Genomic DNA, 16,724 nt, shown 5'->3' on the forward strand with positions numbered 1-16,724 from the left:
TTACACTAGAGTTGCATGCCTACGGGTAAACAAAAGGGTCATGCGAGCTCCTCAAAACCCTATATGGCAGACTACCCCTCTGTCAGTGCAAGCACACTCACTGTTTCCTCTGCATGGCTCAGCGTTTCAGACATAACTGTCAAATGTCCTTCGTCGCCTTTCGTCCGCTCTTGTCGTGTGCACAGCTTTAATATGTTTTTATTTGCCCATGACTGATTCCCTTTTCTTTGCAAATACAGCAAAACTTGGCCAATCTTCAAGCCAAACACTCCTCTGCAAACACAATCACCAAGACAAAAGTGACAAAAGGAGATCATCCAAACATGACTCATATACCACCTCCTTCCCAGATTCCATGCCTCGCTGCCGAATCGTTGCTTTCCTGATATTTCCTCTCACAGTTCACTCTCGGACCCTGATCCATTATCAGACACGAGGTAAGGCGCGTATCTGAGCTGCGAGCGGATAGACCTTGACCGAAGATCATATTCAGACTTAAATTCAACCTCTAGATTGGACCCCGCATCTCCCTCAGATCCAGTATCCGAATCTGTGCCAGAGGATGAGCTCGCTTCTTCGACGTAGAGCCGCAGAACCTGCCCCTGCCACCTCTTCTTCATCTTCGACAGTCTCTTCGCATAATCCAAAGTCGACTCCTCGGGCCACCGGGCTCTTCCGCCGTAAAGCAACACTCTCGCTTCCACGTACCCACCCCAGGGAACCTCCTCCTGAGGACACCCCGAGTCACTTTCAGAGGCAACACGCACCTGGTCCCTGAATCGACCACCAATAAGCCATTCCCGCACAGCTTCTGTTCCAGCAACCAGAAAACAGCTAATGAACCCCTTCTTGCTCATGTACGTTACTGAAGCCCCATTACGGACGAGGAGCTTGACGGTATCCAGACTCCCGCAAGCGCTTGCATTCATGACCGCTGATCCAAAACAGGAACCTTCAAAGTCGATGTCAGCGCCCATCTCAAGACAGTTCGCGACAATATCAACGCGATTCAAAGCGGCCGCGTGGCATAAAGGACTCCAGCCACGTGATGGCTCAAGATTCAGGATTTTGCGGAACAGGTCAGCCGGCACTTTCTTTTGAAGCCTCTCGAATGAAGAGGTTAGAAAAGCAAGATCAGAAAATCCACACCACTCCAAGTGCCACGGAAAAGGGGTCGTTCCGCTTAGATCTTGATCAGAGCCCAACATCCAATCAACTAAATCTTCTTCGCCCAAGATATAATGCATCATACTCCGACCCGCCTCATCCTCGCCCAGCAGATCGAACTTCAACTTGAGTAGTTTGTCCAAAGCTTCGGGGGTGAGTGACACTTCCTCACAATTTGTCGAGAATCGTGGTGGATCTGACACAGTCAAGAACTCCCTCGGTAAACGTGACAAGCTGACAGGGTGCGCTTCATCAAACAGACTATCACCGAACCAGTTGATCAATGACGCAAGTGATCCGAACCTGCAAACTGCAGCCATCGATGCCCCAAGCGAGACCAAATGCTGCGCTGTGTCAGCATCTTTCGAATACATAAGAGGCGTCCATCCATTCGAATCGGCCGCATCAATATCAGCTCCCCTATTCAACAGGAGCGAGATTGCCTTTTTGTTCCCATTCCACGCAGCGCTATGTAGTGCTGTCGTGCTTGCGCTATGTATCCAGGTTTGCCAGCTGTTTTCGCAGGAGAAATCCCTCAACAACAAACAGCTAAGTACGTCCTTGAACATGTGTGAGAACCTATAGGAGGTTTAGTTACTTGCCGTCACACTCCTTAAATCTGCTTACCTGATATAGTGTGGGTACTCTTCTGCTACCTCAAGTAATATCTCGAGACCCTTGGTGTTCCCTTTGTCGATTGCTTCATGCAATGGGAGCTCAAACCCAAATTTCAAATCGCCACCTTCCAAGAGATACTTCAGAAACAGTTCTGGCAACAAAGGATTGAGGCTTGATCGGCCGGCAGCTATGTCGATCACGTTCTCCAAGACTTCGCCCTCAAAATCCGCTTGCAAAGCACTGGCTCCTTCTTGCAACAGCCACTCCCCCATGACAAGATTCTCTTCCTCCAAAGCTACTAGAAGTGCGGACAATCCTTGCCTTGATGGGAGTGGGACATCGACAGGGCACCCTTGATAAATCAAGAGTTTCATGCTCTCATAGTCCTCTTCTTCCATGGCTCTTTCGAACGAGATTGCCAAGCGCTCTATTGGTTCAACTGATTCGGCGAGTTCTTGAAAAGATGACAATTCTTTAGAGCCACCTCGAGTATCCCCTCCCAGGAACTCGTAGATACCGTCGAATCCAAGCTCTAAGGAAATTCGCCTTGGGGTCCTGCCGTTTGCATCTAGAGTTTGAGAGGCACCATGTTCAAGTAAGCATTGGACCGTAGGCAAACTCCCGCCCAATACAGCCATGTGCATTGGAGTGAAGCCATATCGACTTTCTGTCATCGCGCTGAACCCTTTTTTAAGAAAAAGCTTCATGGCATCGACATAACCTTCATATGCAGCGATATGTACTGGTGTTAGCCCTTCATCTGACATCGAAGCTTTGTCCATTTCTGAAGCGTGCTCCAGAATAAACTCCAGGCATGCAACACTATTGCAGGCCGATGCCAAATGGAATGCGTTCCCGTTTTTTACCACTGCTGTTTGGTCAAGATGCTGGATATTGAAGGTCACTGGATCAGACCATCCGAATATTGCCGACGGGTTTGTTTTCTGATTTAAGATCTTCTGTAGAAACGATAGATTGTCACTGACGATACAAGCGAGAACCGCATCCCTAGAAGGGTCCGCTCCCAATTCTAGTAATTCCTCTGCAAACTGGAAAGAAGACTGTTGGAGGTGATAGATGAGAGGAGTTGTTGCAAGAAAACCTGACCCGACATTGTTTACATCGAATCCACGTTGCACAAGCGCTTCCATCAACCAAATGATGTTGGTTGCGTCCTCCGATGTGGCAAGCGTATGGAGAGGTGAGTTGTTGCTTGTTTCAGAAGAATCCTTCAATATCTCCTCAATGCTGCAACACTCCAATAGATTATGGAGAACCTCAGCTCCCTCCTCAGTGCTACAGAGATCGATCGCCACGCGAGCACGAAATGCGATTTCAAATGGTGTTTGGCCATTCACACGGTGATGGGGGTTAGCTCCATACTTGACGAGGAGCCGTATCATGTCGAGGTTGACACGATTTATCACATCTTGGAACAAGAGAGATATCGAGTCAGAGTCTTGCATACCATCCCAATACTTGGTTTGTAGGATGGCATCACGAATGACAGACATCAGTGGGGCTTGATGATTGGAAAGAAGTGGTTTCAATCCACTTTCTTTGAATTGTTCCTCATAGACACGCATCGCCCCACGTTGAAACATGATTTCCATCATCGTTCCAAAGTCAATCGTGTTCATGTATCGTGCCTTGCTATACCGGTCGTTGTCTGGTAGATAACAGGCAAAGTGCCACAAGCTCTGCTTCTCGCTCAAATCAGAGTCTCTTAGATTGTCAGGGAAAAGGCTCATGATAATATTGTGTTCCGGATCCTTGCGATTGTCGAGTGTAGACCTGATATACGTCTCAAGCGGTAATCTGCCATTAAGTCTGGAATTAAGCGCCTCTGGATAAAGCTTGGTAAGTAATTGGACTTGACTCAGAGAGATCCAGGCATTCGGTTTGTGCAATGGTGTGGGATTGGTCCCTATCATGCTGTCGAACTCGGAAAAGGCCTTCCTCAGGCAGCTGACGCTCGTTCCGGTCACTAGGCTCGTCTCACTCCCTTTTTCTCGGTGGTATCTCTGTAAGAATCCCAGAACCTGAAGGCAGAGTCTATTCAAGTCAAGGTCCCGGTGTTCACTTCTTGGGCTCTCTCCAGCACTTTTGAAGACCATAGTCAATGGCGTATCACCACGGAATGTTCTTGTCTGAAGCCCTTTTATCGCCTCTTCTGCATCTAGATCAAATATCCCATTGACAAACTCATAATTCAAGGGACGGTCTTGAGCCCAGTAATGTAAGTTGTTGTAGCCATCTCGGTCTTGACTGATCAGAGATATTCCAAGATCTTTAAAGACCTTAAAGGATCGCAAGCTGCCTTGACGCTCACACAAGTGAATTGGTAGGTCGCCTTTGTCGTTGTAGGTATAGGGATCGAACCCTGCGTTGACCAAAGCTTTGAAGACGTTAAAGGCGTTGTGCTTGACTGCCAGGTGTAAAAGGCCGTTAACCGGACCGGAATATCGAACTTGGTTTTTCAGTCTCCTATCTTCGACACAATACTTGAGCAGCTCAATATTGTCGCTGCAAACAGCTGAAACAATTTGGGAAACCAAATTATCGTCCGACATCAAGGCGCAAGAACCGACTAAATTCAAATCTCTTGTTAGGGAGAAGTCACATTCTTGGGCCCAATTCCACACAATCAGGCCCATCTCAGCACCCCAGTCGGTATTGTATGCTCCAGTTGAACTAAGGAATTTCAAGAGCATGCGCGTCGATACTTCTGCCACATGATTTGAAGTTTCAGTAGCCACGAGCCATTCTTGAAGCACCTTGACCTCAGGCACTGAGGGGATGGTGTAAGCGCACAAGCACCGAAAAACGGGGTAAAGGTCATGAAATATTGATGCAAACAAGCAGGCGATAGAGAAAACGGAAAGCGTATTTGGTGGGATCAAATGGTCTGAAGAACGCGCTCCAGCATGCATCAAGCAGTCAACCGTCATGTTTCTTCGACGAGATGAAGGTAAGAATTCATCTCTCGGGGTCCTCATAAGATCGTGACGTTGGTCCTTCTCCCCACTCATTTTTGGCAGTCCAGGAACTGCCAAAACAGACATTAATGCGAGGTCTAGAGGGGTTGCGGAATCCAGCTTATCGTTTACATCCGAACCATTTCTGATCAAAAAGTTGCATATCTCTGGAAGATTCAAAGCAGCAGCCATGTGCAATGGCTTAAACGAAGGGACCATCACTATCCTCCAAGCATGTTTTTCAGTCCCATTCCGTTGTTCATATCTCGTCCCGATGCCAGTGGCATACATAACATTCTTGAAGACCTCAACAGCCCAGCACATAAAATATGCTCGCTTGGAAGGCTGGAACAGAGACTTTGCTAACTCGAAAATTTCGGGGTCACCGAGTCCATCTTTTGTGAGCTTGATCCATAAGATAGCGGCATGTCTGTAGAAGGGGTAGCTGTTGTCCCTTTGGCGAGTGGCTGCAACTTGCTTGTTCGGTTCATCAGGCATCTTATCAAAGTTCTCCATCTGAAGAAACCTTAGACACTGTCTAGCAAGCAGGAATTTTGTCATGGATCGGGCAATCCAGTACTTTTCTATGCCACTCGTTTGAGAAATTGCCTTCTCGTCTTCCAGGAATTCGCGGACAGAGAAGTGGGCAAACTCGAAGTACTTCCCATTTGTAGATTTCCGGATGAGGCTGCTGCACCTCTTTAGTATTTCGTATTCCGGTACAATATTGCTCTCGTCTAGAGTTGCACCTATCGCTGGTGTTGAGACTGCTTGTCGAAGCTCAACTATTGTCAACTTTGGATCTGCCACAGCCATGAAGTGAAGACACATCTGGACCATGTTTTGTACACCAACAGAGCAGTTGTTAACTCGCTCAAGAAGGCGACGATAGCTCTCAGGAAGATCAGGCGGAAGCTTGCCCAAAGCCTCGCGGCGCTCCTGGTCATGAGCACAGTTGCACAGGTAGTCAAGCTGGCAAACTACCCATCTGAACCTAGATTCCGTTATTTCTGCTTGTAGTACACAATCACGGTGGGTCTTACATCCCATCAGCCTTTCCCACCAAAGCGCTCCGGATCTCCTCTTTCATATGCGCACTGGTCAGCTGCAGTTGTCGTGTGCGAATCCTCTTATCAACTTCGGCATTGACGTAGAGTTCAACATCCTCAGTATGTGCTGCTATTTGAATAGGTTCGAATTCTTCTTCGAGCCGTGCCCGAATGTTGTAGTGATCCCGGCTGAAAAGGGCCATTGAGAGTCTCTCAGAATAGGCGGCTACCTGGATCAAGCTGTCCACCACTTCATCAGTCAAATCATCGCACTCATCGAGACCATCGACCACAATAATGGTTTGATCGAAAGTCTCACACATTTGGCTGATCTGAGCTCGTAGTTCGTCTACATCTGCAGTCTGTGGGAGTCCTTTTGGTGGGTAGAGACTTTCGTAATACGCGTCTAGGACGTTATATGATTCATTGTTTTGACGTGCAAGTTGAGAAGCCAGTGCACCAAGGATATTCACTATGTCCCACGTTTTGGATTCCTTGTAATCACAAAAGAAAAATGCCACTCCTATCCTGCGAGAAGCGTAACTGCGAGAAAGAGCCTCTTGAATGACGGAGCCAGCGAGTACTGTTTTCCCTGCTCCAGGTATGCCCGTCAGCCAGAGCTTGGAGCCTGGTGTTTCAAGCCAACGAATAAAAGTTGGCGACTCAGTCAGCCAAAGTCCTGTCATTGAATGACGAAGCCTGATACTTGTTTGCAGTGCGAGTTGTGGATTCGCTTTCATGAAATGATCAAGAATGCGCTTTTTTCGGTCATTGATGGCTATCATGGTGTTGATCTCGATCTTTCTGGCCACCTCTCCTAACGCCGTAATCTTCTTGTCTATATCATCGGATTTTGAAAGCGACAGTTGTATCTTCCGCATTGAGTCGGCAAGTAAGGCAACACTAATGGTTTCCTTATGTCGAGACAGCTCGGCCAGAAGCACTTTCGTTTCCGATGATGAGAAGGGCCATTTGAGCTGTCGAACGATGCCGTCAAACTTGGAATTCTTGAAGCTTTCTGAGGCTTTCTTGACTCTTAATTCAATCTTGTTGAAGGTCTTGAAGCAGTGATTAAGATAGTGGTTCCTCAATGTAGGGTCGAAGGATTGTCCTTCATCCTCCAGATCTGATGTCAAAGCCTCGAGGCGTCGCAACACGCTTGCGAGATTATTAATCTCGTCGACAAGGCTCTGGATCTCATCCTTTGCATCTTTGGCGGCTCTGACGAATTTGTATGTGGTTTTGAAGACAAGATCAGCAAGTGAGATCAAACCGGCGATGCTAGCAGCAAGAGAGAGGGGATCGGCCATGGCGAGTGGCTGTAGCAGTATTATTGCGTTTCTATATTGATCATTATTGAAGAAATGAATTTTACCTCGAGAAATGGATATCGAGAGTTATCATGCCATCCCCGCATGGTGCGGCTGATGGGAAGGTGAGATCATGCAAGTCATGTCAGCCCTCCACGCAGAAGGTGCCTTACTGCAGTTTCTGCCTAAAGCAGTCGCACCCAACCTTATACCAGGCCTTTGAAAGCGGCAAAATACCCTATTTCAACCCGTACATTATCACCTGTCTCGCTGGATTTACTGCGAAATGGAATTTCCAATAACATGGCTAGAACAATCGTGATCTCCTCGAGAGCTTCTTTTATCCATCCTTGCTCTTCTCACAGCTGTCCCTGGATCTGACTAGGCTACAAGATCTCGAACTCTTCGGGCAACTCTTTCTCCTGAACCCAAGCAGCAATTCCAGCAGCAAACAACTCTGGCAGTTGTAAATGCCAAGGATGATAAGCATTTCTCACAACGACAGCCTCATTCTTGACTCCCTTCTTCTGCCCTCCCTCTCTCAGGATAACACCCATGTCTCGTACAGGGTCAATCTGATCCATCTTTCCTCCCGAAATAACACAAGTTCTCACTCCAGAATCGGCAACGGCTTTGATATCCTCCATACTGAAGGCACTGAGTTCTTTGTTCATCGCCTTGGACCTCTCCGGGGAGTGGTTCTTCTTTGCTTCGGCAAGCCATTCTTCATAGTCAATTCCCTGTCGTCGCAACGATGCCTCAAGCACGCCGGGAATGCTCTGTATGCTATTCACAATAGACATCGCCATCGGGTGCTCCATGAACCACTTAAACATTCCTCTGTATGGGTAAGCACCTGTTGCAAACGTCGACAGCACGACATCGGGATGGCGAGATGTGAGAGCGAGAGCGATGAAACCACCTAGGGATAAACCAACAATATGCGCTTTTCCGCCGTGGGTGCGCTTTTGAATCACTTTGCATACTTCATCAGCAGCTGATGCGAGTGTCAAGGGGCGCCCGATGTCCCAAGATCCAGAGTGCATCGGAAGGTCGACGAGGATTAGATGATAAGAGGACAGTGATTGCTGGGGAGCAACCAATTTCCATTCGACATGACTGCCTCCACCACCATGTAAGAAGACTATCGATTTATTCTGGTCATTGTTGCGTTCTTCGAAATAGAGTAGTTTCTCTTCGTCTATGGGTACTTCAGACATGTTCAGGGTAGTTCGAGAACGAATCATTTACACAAAGTATAATGACATTTGACAGCAGCGAATCATATAGGTTTCTAACAAATTTAACAGGAACGGGAACTAATTGGGGCTTGGCACGTATTTAAAGCATCTGCAATAGCCTTTGGGAAAACTAAACTCTCATGACTGCTGAGCTTCCGGGTAATCGGCAGACTTTGGTGATAAGGAACCAACATGCATACGTATCACAGCTCAACATTGGTCAAATCAATTCGAGATCATTACCCTGGAAAGACTCGGTTCAAAAGTTCATAAAATACTCAGATAAAGGTCAATCAGCTCGTTGTCCTCCAATAACCCGGATTTGGAAAACTCTCATTCCAATCCACTGTCATGATGAACGCAGGAGGGTCAAAAACAGGGGGTAATCCACGCCACAGCGCACGTGGACCCACCCCCATCACAAGCTAACTCAAGCTACCCCAGATCCTCACCTTGAACCCTCAACCTTACCCCTTCACCAACCCATTCTATCGACGAAATATCCGACCGCCAGAATGGCCGGTATCAGACTCCGCGATGTCAGCGGGTATCTGATCTTGCTCATCGCCATCACGACCCTGGGGTCGTTGCAGTTCGGTTTTCACTTGGTACGTTTGCCCAAAGCTCAGATCACCATGATAATATCCAGCTAACAACCCTCTAGGCTGAACTCAACGCACCCCAGGATGTTATTACATGCCGCAAGAAATCGATCTCCGCCCTCGACAAGATCAAAGGGCTGGTCTACAAACCGAAAGACGATGATGCTGTTTCTGGCTTCATGCCCCATTGTATTCCCATGGACGAGGCTTCATTTGCGACGATATCTTCAATCTTCATGCTTGGTGGGCTGTTGGGAGCTTTGGCCTCTGGACCCTTCTCGTCAAAACGGGGACGCCTTCCTGCGATGCGCATCACGGGTCTCCTCTATTTGTTTGGAGCAGCTGTTGAGACCGTCGCAGGAAGCGTCTTCGTCATGGTTCTCGGTCGCTTGTTTGCTGGTATCGGAGCTGGAGCGTCGACTGTCGTTGTCCCTCTTTACATCAGCGAGATTGCACCACCCAAGGAACGTGGGCTGTTTGGCTTCATGACGCAGATCTCGATCAATTTTGGTATCCTGGTGGTTCAGACCATGGGATTCTTCCTGAGCTACGGCACTGCTTGGAGATGGATTCTTGCTACTGGAGTCTTCATCGCAACCGCGCAAACTCTGGGTCTCTTCGTTGTCCCAGAGAGTCCATCGTGGTTGGCAGCACAGGGAAATGCGCCCAAGGCCAAACGGACCCTCCAGAGAATTCGTGGCAACGGCTACGACATTCATGAGGAGACTGAGACCTGGGACTCAGATGACCGTGATGCTTCCGAGGAAGATGGCTTGCTTCAGGCGGATAGTGCCTCTGAATCACCATCAAAGAACCGGACCGAGCATCTTGGATTCTTCGAAGTACTGAGGGATCCTGACACCAGGCCTGCAATCGTCGCTGTCGTGGGCATTATGTTTGCCCAGCAGCTCTGTGGTGTCAACTCGATCATCATGTACTCCGTGTCTCTTCTTGCCGACTTGCTGCCAGTTTCTTCATCTCTGCTCACTATTCTTGTTTCTGTTGTTAACTTGTTCACCACTATCGCATGCGCGCCTCTTCCAGATCGTCTCGGTCGCAAGACTTGCCTCCTTGCCTCGATTATCGGACAAGGAACAAGCGCGCTCATCCTGGCTATCTCGATCATCTTTGGAATCAAGATCCTCTCAGCTATTGCCGTCGTGGCGTTCGTCGGCTTCTTCGCGGTTGGTCTGGGCCCAGTACCATTCCTGATCTCCTCCGAGCTGGTCGGACAAGAGGCTGTTGGCGCAACGCAAAGCTGGTGTCTTGCAGCCAATTACGCAGCGACTTTCCTGGTCGCTCAATTCTTCCCAATCGTAAACTCAGCTCTTAACGATTTGCTGGGTGGCCACGGATGGGTCTACTTTATCTTTGCAGGTCTAGCCGCTGGATCTGCTATCTTTGTGTTCTGGAACGTGCCAGAAACGAAGGGTAAGAAGGACGTTGATGAGGTTTGGGGCAGGACAAGGCGCGTTGATTAGAAGCCTGCGACAAATGCCGCCTTGACATATCATCGATGAGCGTTCACAATTGCTATAAAGCGGGAGGTGCACGTGTGGAATGATTTGTTCATTTGTATTCAAGCAGCGTACTATAGACATTCGCAGATATGGCTCTACAGATAGGACGAAGCGCTTGCTGGTTTACCGAAAGATTCGCTTGCTGCGGATCATCTGCTCCAACTGCATGACGCCCGCCTTTACTCCATCGATGATGTAGACAAGGTTACCATCAGCCTTGCCGTACTCCTCGATAGCCGTTGATCGGATGATTTCCTCCAAACCAGCCATACCACCGCATCCCATGAGCACAACCGACACTTGTCCCTCATTGAGCAACTTCCGTGTCGCCTCCTTGAGCTTCTCCTTTACCTTCTCCGGAGGAACAGTGTGAAAGTCACCCGCCGTAAGCCCAGACGAGAAAACACCAGCAAACTTGCTATTCACACCGTCCTTCTCCTGCCCAAGAAAGTTCTTGACACCATGCGACAAATGGTCCTCCCACCACTTTCCAGTAGTGACGATTCCCCATTTTCCTGAATTATCCGGCGCAGCCATCAGCGAAAGAGACGTGAGAATACTCGCTTCAAAAATCCCCGTCACTGCAAGATGTCGATACCTAGTCAACTTTGACACCAAGCAATGAACGCTGAAGCACGCAACGAGAACTCCGTCGTACTTATCAGACTCGAGCTCCTCCTCAATCTTGGGGTCATCGAGAACGGCTTGCGTGCTGCGGTCGATGCCCTCTTGGTCGTTGATGCTGTCTGGGGCGGAGTGGGGAGGGGCTGTGTAGGTATATATCTCAACTGACTTTTGTGACACATCAGCCTGTGTAGAATTGATGACTTCTTGTTTTAGTCTGTGTATCATACGTCTGGGAGTGACATTTGGCGGATGGCGTTGGCCATGCCGTCTGTCATGATAGTGGAAGAGTTTGGGTTTAGGACGAGGATGCGGAGATTCCGCCGGAGGAAACGGAGCTCGGACATGATAGCTGATACAAAGACTCGACGATAAAATGAAGTAATATATATACAGCTTGATGAAGCTCTAAAACTGTTCTTACACTAAATTCTCTCACTTCTCTTGAGAGGGTCTCTTCTACATGACGGCAACTAAACAGCTCGCGGGGCGCCACGTGATCCGCCTCAGCCACCTCTGACGACGGTCGGCCACTCGAACCCCACTACTGACGACCACCTCAACCTCCTCTAAGCTGAAGCTCCCATATACCAACACGACACCTCCTCGGCCTCACAACCCTCCCAATACACATCCCCCGTCGTGGCCCATCGCTATAATGTCTAACCCTCCACCCATTGGTAAACTTCCCCTCTCTCCCCGCAAGCTCCAGAAGCTCCCATATCTCCCCTGACGGAAGCTGACTTTAACCTCTACCGCTTTAGTCCTCGACGGAGGCACCGGTTTCCTCAAGGTCGGATATGCCGCGCAGAACTTCCCCGAGCATCAATACCCCTCCATCGTAGGCCGACCGATCCTTCGTTCCGAGGAGCAGACCGATAGCGATGTTGTCATCAAGGATATCATGTGCGGTGACGAAGCTGCCGCTGCGAGAACAATGCTCCAGATCAGCTACCCCATGGAGAACGGCATCGTTAAGAAGTGGGACGATATGGAACATCTTTGGGATTATACCTTCTACGAGAAGCTCAAGGTCGATCCTACGGGCCAGAAGATCCTCTTGACGGAGCCTCCTATGAACCCTCTTAAGAACCGAGAGAAGATGTGCGAGGTTATGTTTGACAGATATAATTTTGGCGGTGTCTACGTCGCCATCCAGGCCGTTCTGGCTCTATACGCTCAAGGTGAGTTTACCCAGAAGCTCCAATGCTTCTTGCGCAAAAGTTGGTGCTAACCAATGCGGTGTAGGTCTTAGCTCCGGTGTCGTAGTCGACTCTGGCGATGGTGTCACACACATTGTGCCCGTCTACGAATCCGTGGTCCTCAACCACCTCACGAAGCGATTAGACGTTGCTGGCCGAGACGTCACGCGCAACCTCATCAAGCTGCTGCTGCGTCGCGGCTACGCTCTCAACCGAACCGCCGATTTCGAAACCGTCCGCCAGATCAAGGAGAAGCTATGCTACGTGTCATACGACCTGGAGCTCGACAAGCGCCTGAGCGAGGACACCACTGTGCTTGTTGAGGATTACACCCTGCCGGACGGACGTGTGATCCGCGTTGGTAGCGAGCGTTTCGAAGCGCCCGAGTGTCTCTTCCAGCCTCACCTCGTCGATAGCGAATCACCCGGTCTGGGCGAATTCCTCTTCAACACCATCCAATCAGCCGACGTTGATATTCGCTCGTCTCTGTTCAAGGCTATTGTTCTGTCTGGTGGTAGCAGCATGTATCCTGGTCTTCCGTCGCGATTGGAGAAGGAGCTCAAGCAGCTGTGGCTCACACGAGCGCTGCAGGGCAACCCTGAGCGTTTGAGCAAGTTCAAGGTGCGGATAGAAGATCCTCCGCGACGTCGACACATGGTGTTCCTTGGTGGAGCGGTGTTGGCCAACATTATGGCGGACAAGGAGAGTATGTGGGTTACCAAGGCGGAGTGGGAGGAGGAGGGTACTAGAGTGCTTGAGAAATTGGGACCGCGATAAGAGAGAGCCTCTGAGCGTTTGTTAGAGGGGATGGTATTTTGCGTTCAAGTTAGTTTGTGGTAGACAGCAAGAAAAGACGTTATGAAGATCATGTTGCCTTGACTGGGGGTCTCATTTTTTTGTCGATGTCAATTGAGCTAATTGACCATTCTAGATAACTTTCAATGATAAGACCATTGAGAGCGATAGCATGAGAAGTATAGTTCATGATCATTCCAAAAGCGTGTCCAATGTAACCATCACCAACAAGCTTGACACCAAAAAGCCAGCTTAGTCATCACTAATATGTGACAAACAGTCGCAAAGTTCTGGAACACGAGGCATGAATCTCAATCATACCAAACCCATTCTCACCTTTATCTTCTGTCGCAGTCGCTCCCATCACCAGCGCAACCGATCGCTTCACAGCCAGACTCATAACCATCTTATTCCCAAACTCCACAGGGGGCTCCGCAGCGATTACCCCATATCGCGTCTCTCCCAAAAGAATAGAGATCCGCGCCGCAAAGAGGCTTCGAGACGGGAAACTGAGTACAACGGCTGCAGTTCCCGAGAAACCTTACAGTGCCATACCGTTTTTATTAGAGTCTGCGCGCCAAAGTCAAAAAGGGAGAAAGGGTGCAGTACGGGATACACAACTTGTATGCGCATCCTATCAACTCTCACGCGTCGTGCATTAGAACGAGAAAGCGAAAATCCATTACCTACGCTTTATTACTATTCTTTCCCCGCGCGGGGAACCCTTTTCCTTTTTGAACTGATACCAGCGGCGTACACTACATACGGACAGGCACATCCAATCTCCTTTCCTGTGGGTGATACTCCACTCGCAAATCATTGATTAAGAGAATCCCGCTTACGGGGACAGAGAGAGGGAGACAGTGCTCGGAAGGACCGTTCCGTTTTTTGAGGGTTCCGGCGCGAGTAAATGAGTGTAACGAATCCGCCGACGGGGGCTTCGGGCCCGGGATCCGTTGGCTTGGGTGCCGTCAGGGGGAGTTTGAAGAGGAGTGTTCAGGCGTCTTTTGAGGGTGAGTCCGTTCTATTTTCCTGTCTGATAATCCTCATCTTTTGGGTTTGTCACATCTCACGAGCATATATCGCCTATCTAAAGTTCCTTGTCTCCTATATCGGTCACACTGCACTAGTCTACTCAGCCGTTGCATGCATTTGTATCTCTTCCGTGTCCATTCAATATCCATTCCCAATTTCCACGTACATAATCTTGTCATCAGCTACTCTGATTTGCTTTTCCTTTTTTTATCGTCCTTCTCCTCCTATTTAAAGTGTCCTTTTTTTTGCCTCACTCGGGGTTTGCGCCGCATATTTGCCCAAAGAGGGAAATGATTATCCTGAGGTGTCGACTTTGAACAACGACTTGCCTGACTCGGACTCAACTCAACTCAGCTCAGCTCAGTCTCGGTTCGGCCGAACTATCAACTCAACGTCTTTTTAAAAGTCTCATCAGCTGAAGCGACTTGTCTTCTTTTGTCTTGTCTTGTCTTGTCTGTCATCGTTATCGCTTGTTTTAATCTTTCGGTGTCTCGTTCTCTTTTTTCCGTCTTCGGCGTCTAATAAGCTTCCGTTGCTTTTTGTCATTACAGCTGTGGACCTCGACCAGCCTTTCACATTTCGCCTCAATCACTCACCATCGTCATCTCACTCATCTTCCGTGCCAATGCCGAGTGGTTGAACGCACACCTCACCAGCAAGACACAAGCCTTGATACTCGGCGATGCCTCTTCGTCCTCACATCGGCCTCGGGTTTCCTGCTCACGCTTACCAAAAACGTCATGTAGAACCTCACGATCGCTCAACCGGGTATCAGCCCAAAGTTCGAATTACAGATCGTTACCGCATCATTGGCTTCATCAGCTCGGGTACCTATGGACGGGTTTACAAGGCTGTTGGCCGGAATGGCAAGCCTGTCGGTGAATTCGCTATCAAGAAGTTTAAGCCCGACAAGGAAGGTGAACAGATTAGCTACACGGGCATCTCTCAGAGTGCGATTCGTGAGATGAGCCTTTGCAGCGAACTTCACCACATCAACGTCATTCGTCTTTGCGAAATTATGCTTGAGGACAAGTGTATCTTTATGGTGTTTGAGTATGCCGAGCACGATCTATTACAAATCATCCATCACCACACACAACAGCCACGACATCCGATTCCCCCGGCAACCATCAAAAGTATCATGTTCCAGCTCCTTAACGGATGTCAGTACTTACACATAAACTGGGTTCTTCACCGTGATCTCAAACCTGCCAACATCATGGTCACTTCCTCAGGCGAAGTAAAGATCGGAGACTTGGGTCTAGCACGTCGTTTTGACAAACCTTTACACTCCCTCTTTAGCGGCGATAAAGTTGTCGTTACTATCTGGTATCGTGCTCCCGAACTCATTCTAGGTTCATATCACTACACGCCTGCCATCGATATGTGGGCTGTTGGGTGTATTTTTGCCGAACTTCTTTCCTTGAGGCCGATATTCAAGGGAGAGGAAGCCAAGATGGATAGCAAGAAGACGGTTCCCTTTCAACGCAACCAGATGCAAAAGATTATCGAGATCATGGGTGTGCCAACAAAGGATAAATGGCCCCTTCTGCCGACCATGCCCGAATACAATCAACTCAACACTCTCGCCAACTCCATGGCATCATCTCACCACGGTCACCACAGCCATCATCATCCTCATCACCATCACGGCCACTACGGCTCCCGCAACCCACCACCCCCTCCCCCAGGCGGCTCGAACCTCGAGAAGTGGTATTACAGCACTATCAACCACACCAGCGCCCCCGGCGGTACACCACCACTAGCCTCTCTCGGCTCAGAAGGCTACAAACTCCTTGCTGGTCTTCTAGAATACGACCCCTCAAAGCGTCTCACAGCCGCCCAAGCTCTTCAATCTCCCTTCTTCTCAACCGGCGACCGTGTGAGTGCGAATTGTTTCGAGGGCTGCAAGAACGAGTATCCATGTCGACGAGTGAGTCAAGATGATAACGATATACGGACGAGTAGCCTTCCGGGTACGAAGCGGAGTGGATTACCGGACGACTCGTTGATAAGGCCTGCCAAGAGGCAGAAGGAGTAGGATCCCAAGGTGGTAAGAGGCCGTGCCCGACGAACTGTTCGTCCTTTGGTCGTTCACCCACCGATCATTCGGCCTCAACCAATTATTCACCCTCAGATGGTTTACTGCCAGATTACTCACCCATCCTCATGTCTCTGTATACAGTGTGTAACGAAATCTTTGCATCGACGGGCAGGGAGAGGGTTGTATCCCTGATTGTTATTTGGCGTGGTACGGCGTTTTTGTATACATGGATTAATTATGGCTGTCAGTTTTGGGCCGAGCGGATAGATAGAGCGGTTGTTATAGCATATACCCGGCGTTTAATATAATGGAGATTAGTTTGCTACAGCTTATTCGCGATACAGGTGAAAGTTAATGGTCCATCCTAGGAAGGACAGCGGATGGTAGTCCTCACGTTCACGTTCTTGAACGACATACAACAAGCCGTGAGCCGATCTGCTCTATACCAGAGCTGAGGAACAACTGGACAAGAGAGTACGAGGAAGCACTGCTGTTAGCAAGAAAGGAGCAGTCCCGTACAGCTTGGAGGATGGACTGCT

The 16,724-nt window shown here is 49.1% G+C and overlaps 6 protein-coding genes across 8 annotated transcripts; 3 read left to right on the top strand and 3 right to left on the bottom strand.

Annotated features, from left to right (window-relative positions):
• Nucleotides 1-177: 177 nt before the first annotated feature.
• On the bottom strand, nt 178-7,122 carry FOXG_21240 (uncharacterized protein; the record flags this gene model as incomplete). Its single annotated transcript, XM_018401548.1, has 3 exons — nt 178-1,746; nt 1,795-5,757; nt 5,807-7,122. 3 exons carry the CDS (start codon nt 7,120-7,122, stop codon nt 396-398), a joined length of 6,630 nt encoding a protein of 2,209 aa, XP_018253032.1. The 3' UTR covers nt 178-395.
• Nucleotides 7,123-7,257: 135 nt separating this feature from the next.
• Nucleotides 7,258-8,439, bottom strand: FOXG_13726 (uncharacterized protein). The gene has a single exon (XM_018393718.1). It carries the CDS (start codon nt 8,367-8,369, stop codon nt 7,509-7,511), a length of 861 nt encoding a protein of 286 aa, XP_018253033.1. The 5' UTR covers nt 8,370-8,439; the 3' UTR covers nt 7,258-7,508.
• A 304-nt stretch (nt 8,440-8,743) lies between these two features.
• FOXG_13727 (uncharacterized protein) lies at nt 8,744-11,562 on the top strand. Its single transcript, XM_018393719.1, has 2 exons — nt 8,744-8,971; nt 9,028-11,562. The coding sequence occupies exons 1-2, from the start codon at nt 8,879-8,881 to the stop codon at nt 10,444-10,446; spliced, it is 1,512 nt and encodes a 503-aa protein (XP_018253034.1). The 5' UTR covers nt 8,744-8,878; the 3' UTR covers nt 10,447-11,562.
• Nucleotides 9,550-11,566, bottom strand: FOXG_13728 (uncharacterized protein). Its single transcript, XM_018393720.1, has 2 exons — nt 11,340-11,566; nt 9,550-11,277 (listed from the first exon to the last, which is right to left on the bottom strand). Exons 1-2 carry the CDS (start codon nt 11,454-11,456, stop codon nt 10,609-10,611), a joined length of 786 nt encoding a protein of 261 aa, XP_018253035.1. The 5' UTR covers nt 11,457-11,566; the 3' UTR covers nt 9,550-10,608.
• Nucleotides 11,567-11,636: 70 nt separating this feature from the next.
• On the top strand, nt 11,637-13,331 carry FOXG_13729 (actin-like protein 2). Its single transcript, XM_018393721.1, has 3 exons — nt 11,637-11,789; nt 11,874-12,293; nt 12,358-13,331. Exons 1-3 carry the CDS (start codon nt 11,768-11,770, stop codon nt 13,086-13,088), a joined length of 1,173 nt encoding a protein of 390 aa, XP_018253036.1. The 5' UTR covers nt 11,637-11,767; the 3' UTR covers nt 13,089-13,331.
• A 66-nt stretch (nt 13,332-13,397) lies between these two features.
• Nucleotides 13,398-16,658, top strand: FOXG_13730 (CMGC/CDK/CDK8 protein kinase). 3 transcript variants are annotated; one of them, XM_018393723.1, is made up of 3 exons: nt 13,398-13,899; nt 13,957-14,119; nt 14,888-16,658. In XM_018393723.1, exons 2-3 carry the CDS (start codon nt 14,017-14,019, stop codon nt 16,180-16,182), a joined length of 1,398 nt encoding a protein of 465 aa, XP_018253038.1. In that variant the 5' UTR covers nt 13,398-13,899; nt 13,957-14,016; the 3' UTR covers nt 16,183-16,658. The 3 variants fall into 3 exon arrangements, with proteins under 3 accessions (XP_018253038.1, XP_018253037.1, XP_018253039.1); XM_018393722.1 differs by having other exon boundaries at nt 13,398-14,119; XM_018393724.1 differs by having other exon boundaries at nt 13,957-16,658.
• Nucleotides 16,659-16,724: the final 66 nt, after the last annotated feature.

The sequence above is a fragment of the Fusarium oxysporum genome, chromosome 10 (genome assembly GCF_000149955.1).
Source record: "Fusarium oxysporum f. sp. lycopersici 4287 chromosome 10, whole genome shotgun sequence".
Classification (NCBI taxonomy): domain Eukaryota; kingdom Fungi; phylum Ascomycota; class Sordariomycetes; order Hypocreales; family Nectriaceae; genus Fusarium; species Fusarium oxysporum.

What these genes read in the sequence shown, in the direction of transcription:
- FOXG_13726 (XM_018393718.1), bottom strand. Translation starts at nt 8,369, where the DNA reads ATGATTCGTTCTCGAACTACCCTGAACATGTCTGAAGTACCCATAGAC.
- FOXG_13727 (XM_018393719.1), top strand. Translation starts at nt 8,879, where the DNA reads ATGGCCGGTATCAGACTCCGCGATGTCAGCGGGTATCTGATCTTGCTC. An exon ending in TGCAGTTCGGTTTTCACTTG is followed by an intron (nt 8,972 to 9,027) that starts GTACGTTTGCCC and finishes ACAACCCTCTAG; the next exon opens with GCTGAACTCAACGCACCCCA.
- FOXG_13728 (XM_018393720.1), bottom strand. Translation starts at nt 11,456, where the DNA reads ATGTCCGAGCTCCGTTTCCTCCGGCGGAATCTCCGCATCCTCGTCCTA. An exon ending in GCCAAATGTCACTCCCAGAC is followed by an intron (nt 11,278 to 11,339) that starts GTATGATACACA and finishes GTGTCACAAAAG; the next exon opens with TCAGTTGAGATATATACCTA.
- FOXG_13729 (XM_018393721.1), top strand. Translation starts at nt 11,768, where the DNA reads ATGTCTAACCCTCCACCCATTG. An exon ending in GTCTAACCCTCCACCCATTG is followed by an intron (nt 11,790 to 11,873) that starts GTAAACTTCCCC and finishes CTACCGCTTTAG; the next exon opens with TCCTCGACGGAGGCACCGGT. An exon ending in TCTGGCTCTATACGCTCAAG is followed by an intron (nt 12,294 to 12,357) that starts GTGAGTTTACCC and finishes AATGCGGTGTAG; the next exon opens with GTCTTAGCTCCGGTGTCGTA.
- FOXG_13730 (XM_018393722.1), top strand. Translation starts at nt 14,017, where the DNA reads ATGAGTGTAACGAATCCGCCGACGGGGGCTTCGGGCCCGGGATCCGTT. An exon ending in TGTTCAGGCGTCTTTTGAGG is followed by an intron (nt 14,120 to 14,887) that starts GTGAGTCCGTTC and finishes AACGTCATGTAG; the next exon opens with AACCTCACGATCGCTCAACC.